The following is a 7,733-nucleotide window of genomic DNA, read 5'->3' as shown; positions in this document are numbered from 1 at the left end:
TTGAAGAAGAAAAATCCCGTTAGGAAACAGCTGAAGACGAAGTGAGAAAGCTTTCCAAATATAACGAGCAACTTCTAAAAGATTATCAAGAAATCCATAAAAAAAAAAAAAAGGTAAAGAATTAAACATGTACCTCAACTGAAAGATAAAATCAATCGACAGGATTTATATGCGAAGAACATAAGAACACAATATATAGAACAGCACAATATGATCGAAAAATTGAGAGCAAAAGGAAAACGTGTACATAATAAAGGTAAAGATAACACATAATGTATCTTCACCAGGGGCGCGTGATCCAAAACTAAATAATAAAATAAAAGGTTTTGTTACTGAAAAGTTAGAGAGATTTCATGACAACAAAAGCATTGCCTGTGCATAGTGCAGTGTATCAATGTGCACTAAAAATGCAAGCAACGTGACGATTACTTTTAGAACACCACAAGCACCACGAAAACACAATCAAGATCAAACAAGATCAAGTTCAAAAGTGAAGTTACGTGAGCTTATTACTGCTAACGACCAAAAATTGAATTACGATCCCGAGCATCAACTCGCTGATCTTCAAGTAGAATGTTCCGTCAAAGACAAGACGACACAAGAGCTCGAGAAGCACATAGAGGATGTCACGTCGATTCGGGGTAATTTCACGTTCCGCACGCAAGGTGAGAAATTCGTACTTAAATTTTGATTGTTATTAGAAAATTTATTGAACACTGACAGAGTAACGATACAGAATGGTCAAACAGCACAGAAAAGAATGTTCTTACAACGACTCGAGAGGTACTTTTTTATATCAAGGACCCGGCTCCTGTGGAGGGGCTATCGCTGGATGCCGGTCACATAGGGTTTCTATTACTGCTTAGCCATCATTTTGCTGGCCAAGGTATGTGAGACATAACCATCCTTTCGTTGCGTTCTCACGACCACCGTGACATTCCCCCCTCCTTAGCTTCGCTTTGTTCCGCTAAAGCGTAAGGCTCTGGTAGGGCTTCTAAGTTGAATGATCCCCTCATCTTCGTCTTCGGTGATATTTTGGAAGGTGACCGTCCTTGGTACTGTTGATGTTTGATCGATCCTGTTTACGCGAGCGGTAGGGCAGAGTATTTTGATACGTACATTTTTAGGAAATGATCGGCGTAGACATTCGAAAAGTTTACATTTGTACATTACATATATTGTTCCTAGTCCTAGGGCTATGATTCCTAATATTTGTAGTGTGGATATGCCATATTCCTTCAATGAATTTATGCGTCGCTCAAATTGCAGGGTACTGATTTGTGTTTGTAATGTGTCGAGGTTGGCTTTATATTGGTTAAAATTGTGAGTTACTTTTGGAGCTGTTTCTAATATTTTCTCTAATATTGGAACATCTGTTTCTTCGAAGCTGTATATGCTATTCTTAAATTTGATTTCGTAAGAGATATTTTTATGTGATCCTCCTATTTTCATAATATTATGATCGTATGTGATTATGCACCCGGTTTTACTGCTAATTAAGCTTGGTTGTCTAATTTCTAGGATTTTATGTGTCTTACATAACACGTCGATTTGTACATTTTTCGCAGGAATAATAATATAATGGTTTTCCGTCTGCAAAGGTACGAACGTCAATTCTTCCAGCTTGAAGACAGCAGTCGGGCAAGTTTTGACCGTCTGTCGATTAGTAATTAATTCTGATCTGCATTCAGGTGAATTGATTCTATTGTGACTCGGTTGAGTTCTTTTACAAATGTGGATGATTGCCGTTCGTTTACAATATTTGTTTAAGTAGTGACTATCGACAAAGGTGTATTGTTCTGAGTCGGTTAGTATCAAATCAGTTTCTATTACAGGCGCAATGAATACAGAGTTTTGTTTGGAAGGTATCGGTTAAATTTTAGTTATTTTCCATTCATTGTTTTCCAAAAGCGGCACAGTTATTGTATATATAAGTTTGTTATCTCTTATCCATACCTTTAGTTTGCTTAGATCTAGAATTAGTTGAAAGTTTTGAACTGAAGGTTCGATATGGTTAGTCATAAAGTTTTGTCTCGTTATTTGGTCAAGTGTTTTTAAGAATTGTTCGGGTTCTATAACTTGTGGGTTTATGATTCCTTGTTTCCCTAACATAACAGTGTTAAAAATTTCGTCGATGTTTATATGGAGTTCTGATATGGTAGATTCGGTTTGAATTAATAGGGAGACTAATATTTCGTTTTTTTCATTGTGGTTTTCAATCTTGTGTATATCGTTGGCTAAGTTTTCAAGTTGATTTGTTTTGGTATTGTCTAGCACGCGTTTGATGAGTGCGGTTTGGTTACTAAGAATTGTTTTTATTTTATTGTTGGAATCAAATAATGTATCGATGTTCTTGTTAATGAGTTCTAAATCGTTTTCGTCGAGAGTTCCGAATAAAGTTTTGGATACTGAGCCTATGACATTGAGCAATCCGCGTTTGCTTTTATAACGCAATAATAATTTGAGTTGCCGAGTCAGGTTTTGAAGATTTCTGTACTTAAATTTTAGGCTGCTTATTTCTGGTATGTAAGCGCAAGGTGGTTTACATTGACGGTCTATTAAATCTTTTACGCGTTGTAATCTATTAACTTGGTCAATTGGATCGTTAAGGCCTACTATAAGGGTGATATCTATTTGTTCGTTGTACAGATAGCAATTGTCAATGTGTTCCAGGAATATGTTGGCGTAATTCAATGGTTTTACTTCTAGATCGCTTCTAATGTACTCGAGTGTTATGATGATCCATATTATGGTCTTCTTCCTGAAAGGTAGGGTTTTAGCCTGTTACCGTGGATTCTTTGCGTGTGACCGTTGGAATATTCGATAAGATAGGTGGGTGGATTGGATGAGAGGATTTCTGCAGGTCCTAGCCATTCGTGGTCTAGCTTGTTAGTTTTGTGATCGTTATGTACCCATACTTTATCTTTTACTCGGAATATCGTCTGTGTTTTAATAATTTTTCGCATTTGATCCCTCTGGTATCGCTTTTTGTTAGATTCGGTAACTCGTCTTGCTTTAGCTATATAGGCGTTGTGTCGATTTTTCCAGAGGTTAAACAATTGTTCTCTGGTTAGGCTAGGAGTGGTTGATATTGAGGATGGCATGTTAGCTTGTCGTCCAAATGTTAGTTCGAATGGGGTATGTCCGGTCGTCTCGTGTACTGAAGTATTATATCCCATGCATATTAATTTTAAGTTTTCATCCCAGTCGTTCTGTCGGTCGGTCGTACAAGTTCGAATAAGGTCCTTTACTACGGCATGCGTTCGTTCAAGGGATCCGTTAGATTGTGGATGGAAAGAAGTGGTTTTTATGTGTCGGATTTTGAAAGCCCTTTCAAATGTGTCCATCAATTTACATACGAAATTTCGTCCCATGTCCGTCAGAATACTTTTTGGTGCGGAAAATATGTACACATAGTGATCCAAAAGTTCGTTAATGATTGAGTTGGCTGTTTGGTCTTTTAAGGGTATGAGGATGAGATATTTGGTTAATTGATCTTGGATAGACAGGATAAACTGATTGCCCCGTTTGGTTTTGGTGAGAGATCCGAATATGTCCATTGCGATTTTGTCATTAGGATTAAGGGGTGTGTCAGTTATCATAGGTTGTTCCTTGGCCCTGATACGATTTAGCTTTTCTCATTGGCAGGTTTCGCAGTTTTGTATGAATTCTGTAACGTCTTGTTCTAGGTTTGTCCAGTGATGGTGCTCTGTATTCGTTTCACGGTGCGGTGTATACCTAAGTGTCCTACTAATTCGTTATGATTTTCGCGTAGTATCGTTTGTTCTTGTTCGTTATCGTAGTCTACTGGCGGATCTTGTCCAAATATTAATTTAATTTGAGGGAATCTAGTTGTTAGAAACCTTAGCATGAGTTGAATATTTACCTTTTCTAACGTGCTGAAGCTATTGTCGTTTATTCCTATTTGTAAGCGTCCGGTTCGGTGTTTAATAAAGTGTTTGGTTAATTGACGCAACCAATGCTGTTCGTTAAAGTCTCCCAGTTCGGTCTTTGTAATTTGTTTAAAGTGTGGTCTGTTAGGTTTTTGAGTTATCGGAGCTGGGGTGATATTGATTTTCCAGTCTATATACTCGTCATAATAGTCCGGGTTTTCTACATTGGGTTGGATTTCTTCATTAGTGATAGGATACAATCGGGATAGAGCATCTGCAGCTGTATTTTCTTTTCCTTTTTTGTATTCGATTTCATAATCGTACTCCTCGAGTCTCAAACGCCATCGCATGAGTCTCGATGAGGGGTCTTTAACATTCTTTAACCATTTCAAGGCTTGATGATCGCTTTGAATTTTAAATTTTCTACCAAGTAGGTATTGTCTTAGTCTTTTGATTGACCATACTATTGCTAATAACTCTTTCTCGGTTGTGGAATAATTCTTTTCAGGAGGGTTCAAAGTTCGGGATATATAACAGCATGGATGTCCGTCTTGGGAGAGTATTGCTCCTAACCCTTCGTTACTTGCGTCTGTTGTTAATGTGAATATTTTGTCAAAGTCTGGATATTGTAGTACAGGGGCTTCGCAGAGTTTTTGTTTTAGTGTGTCAAATGCAAGTTGTTGTCTATCCTTGTGAGGTTGAGAATGCAGTATATTTTTTGGAATTTTGCTCCATAGGTATCTGGTGAAATCCTGACGAGAGGTCTAGGGCCGAGAAAAATTTAGCTTTGCCTAAGTGCTCGAGTATTTCGTCCGAATTTGGTAAAGGATACGCGTCTTGGTCTATTTGCTCGTTTAATTTTCTAAAATCTATAACGATTCTCCATTTTTGTTTGCCTGATGCATCTAATTTTTTTTGGAACTACCCAAATTGGTGCGTTATATGGACTGTCCGATGGTTCTATGATTTGTTTGTCTAACATGTCGTTGATTTGAGTCTCGATTTCCTTTTTATGACATTCGGGCGGTCTATAAGATTTGATGTTTATAGGTTTGTCTGTCTTGAGTGTGATTGTATGTTCTGTCAAGTTGGTACATGGTAATGAGTCTGTTTCCATATTAAAAACGTCTAAGTAATTGGTGAGGATTTTCTCAAGGGGTTCTCGAAGTTCTGGATCAATATGTTTGGTACGTATTATTTGTGCGAATTTATTAATTTGGCTTAGTTTATCGGGTTTCTCTATTTCGTTTGTAATGTGACAGATTTGCTTACCAGTGTCGATGAAACATACTGTTGTGGGCTTTCCTTCGATGTATTGGGCTGAGATTAGAGTTTCGCCTGGTCTTATCTTGCTATCGGTTTCCTGGAATGGTAATATAATTTCGTCTAAGGTTAGTTTATTGTTAGTGACGCTGTATTGATACTTTGTAAGGAATGGGAGTCCGATTATTCCATCTTCGATTAGGGGAAAGTTGTTAGGGACTACGTAGAATTGATGATTTTTCTTGAGCATGGTTAAATTGCAAATTTTGTTAGTGGTATGTTTGTCACTTCCCATTAGGAAGGTTTTTGGGTTAGAAGTTTGGACGTTTAGTGAGGCTTTTTCTTTTATAAGGTTGATTCCTGCTCCGGTATCGATGAGGAATCTGGCTCTTCCTCCGTCTCTTCGTTGCAGTACGATTGATAGTAATCTTCCGGTGGTGGTGCAGTTAACTCGAGGTAAGCTTCCTCTGGGTTCTCCGTTGTTTGGTTTACTCGAGGTGGAATCTTTCCTTGGCTGGCGAATGGAAAATTTCGAGAGTAGCATTTTTCGGCTGTGTGTCCAATTCGTAAACACTTTGGACACTTCGGTTTCATGCGGTCGTCTAATGGTCTGCTAGGTAGCTGAGCAGAAGTTTGTGGCTGTGAATCGGTAGTAGTTCGCTTGGATACTAATGTAATGTTGTGAGATTGATTCTTTGGGCGGTTGGCAACACGATTTGCTTCTCGTAACCATTGTTCTCTATCAGCTGCTAGTTGTTGGGCAAGGTTCAGGTTCTTTGGATCGCTAGATACCACCATCTGTCCTATCTCGTATCGTAAGTTGAGCAAATATGTTTTAAGTGCTTCGCGTTCTTCAATATCTATAGCTACGCGTCGTTCTGTTGGTGTGCGGTTTTCGTTTTGGACTGCATAATTTAATTCGTTTAGCTGTTGTCGGAATCTGGAGTTAAAAGATTGTACACTTTTTGTTGCCCCTTGTTTTAAATTCTTTAATTTGTCCCTACAGTTGCTAATAGTTGTTGGTGTTAATACGTGTTGTCTTAAGCATGAATATAAGTCTTCGAACGAGTTGATTTTTAGATATCGTATGTTTCGTTTCGCGTTGTCGGTAATCTTTTCGATCAGTATGAGATCTAATAATAGCTCTCTGTCACTTGCCTTGCACCTAGCTCTTGCTTTGCGGACCGATAAGATGAAATCTTCAACGCCTACGTCATCTCGACCTCGTAGTGTCTCGACAGTTCGTATGGCCTTATCTGCCTCGAGCCCTCGATCTTCGTTGTAGTTGTTTATTGGTTTAATCGCGGCGCGGCTAGATGCGGCTCGTGGTCTTTGTGACGTGTTCGGTCCGTCAGTTTCGTCATCCGTTACGTTATCAGCAGCGGTTTCTAAATGGGCGTTTATTTGCGACTGGTCAGTCTCGGTGTCGTATTTTATTTCCACGGTTTTTGCAAGATCGCGTATTTCTTTAGAGCGATTTCTATCGCTAGTTTCCGCAAATTCTTTTATGTTTTTAATGTTTTGATCGGTGCTGTTTCTAAAGCTTCTAAACTCGTGAGTTAGGCTTTCAAATTGTTCAATCAGGGTAGCGATTAGTTCGTTTTGTTTAGCGGTACTCTTGTCAGTTGGGTTCATGCTGAGAAATATGACACTTTCGGCGGAAGAAGAGTCACCATCTTCAGAACGTATTTCAGGCTTACGGTTTCGATAATGTACGAAAGCCAGCTTACCGAGATTCTTTGCAGATCCTTCTTTTGATCAAGGAGGTGACCGTGGTCCTTCGCTGTAGAATCCGTAGAGTTCCCGTTGAAGTTTCCTCTTGATGCGATGAGTGGATCCTGGCAGGATCGCCAATTTTGTCACGTCGATTCGGGGTAATTTCACGTTCCGCACGCAAAGTGAGAAATTCGTACTTAAATTTTGATTGTTATTAGAAAATTTATTGAACACTGACAGAGTAACGATACAGAATGGTCAAACAGCACAGAAAAGAATGTTCTTACAACGACTCGAGAGGTACTTTTTTATATCAAGGACCCGGCTCCTGTGGAGGGGCAATCGCTGGATGCTGGTCACATAGGGTTTCTATTACTGCTTAGCCATCATTTTGCTGGCCAAGGTATGTGAGACATAACCATCCTTTCGTTGCGTTCTCACGACCACCGTGACACCAGCACAGGCAGCTTTTTATAAGACATTGCTAAGAACAAACATGGCTCATATGAACACTGTGTAGAGGGAAACGATCGATAGGAAATCACAACACAGCTTCCGAGGCCGTTGCGTTCTTGTGAATAGATGAATCGAAATCATTTCGGTTTTAATCAACATGGCCTAGTAAAGAAATACAGAAATGTCTTCTTTCTCCTTTTTTCTTTTCTTACGATTACGATGGACAGGGTATCGCGTGTTTTTGACTGTTGGGGAGAACCTAAAGTTTTTAAAATCAAGGATAAAAGATAATACCAGACACGGAAAAAATATTAGAAAATGTACACGGTTCTTGTAATGAAAATTGAAATGCAAGGAATATAAATCGAATGTCTCTTGCGAACGTAATTTTGTGTTTTACACTGA

General features: G+C 38.9%; 2 protein-coding genes across 2 annotated transcripts; both read right to left on the bottom strand.

Annotated features, from left to right (window-relative positions):
• Positions 1-860: 860 nt before the first annotated feature.
• LOC117215174 lies at positions 861-1,812 on the bottom strand. Its single transcript, XM_033461583.1, has one exon. The coding sequence runs from the start codon at positions 1,450-1,452 to the stop codon at positions 949-951; it is 504 nt and encodes a 167-aa protein (XP_033317474.1). The 5' UTR covers positions 1,453-1,812; the 3' UTR covers positions 861-948.
• Positions 1,813-5,439: 3,627 nt separating this feature from the next.
• LOC117215173 lies at positions 5,440-7,091 on the bottom strand. Its single transcript, XM_033461582.1, has one exon. It carries the CDS (start codon positions 6,789-6,791, stop codon positions 5,502-5,504), a length of 1,290 nt encoding a protein of 429 aa, XP_033317473.1. The 5' UTR covers positions 6,792-7,091; the 3' UTR covers positions 5,440-5,501.
• Between the last annotated feature and the right edge of the window lie 642 nt (positions 7,092-7,733).

The sequence above is a fragment of the Bombus bifarius genome, unplaced genomic scaffold, assembly GCF_011952205.1.
Source record: "Bombus bifarius isolate JDL3187 unplaced genomic scaffold, Bbif_JDL3187 scf7180000009430_frag, whole genome shotgun sequence".
In the NCBI taxonomy this organism is placed as follows: Eukaryota; Metazoa; Arthropoda; class Insecta; order Hymenoptera; family Apidae; genus Bombus; species Bombus bifarius.
This window is presented reverse-complemented; position numbering and strand designations above follow the sequence as displayed.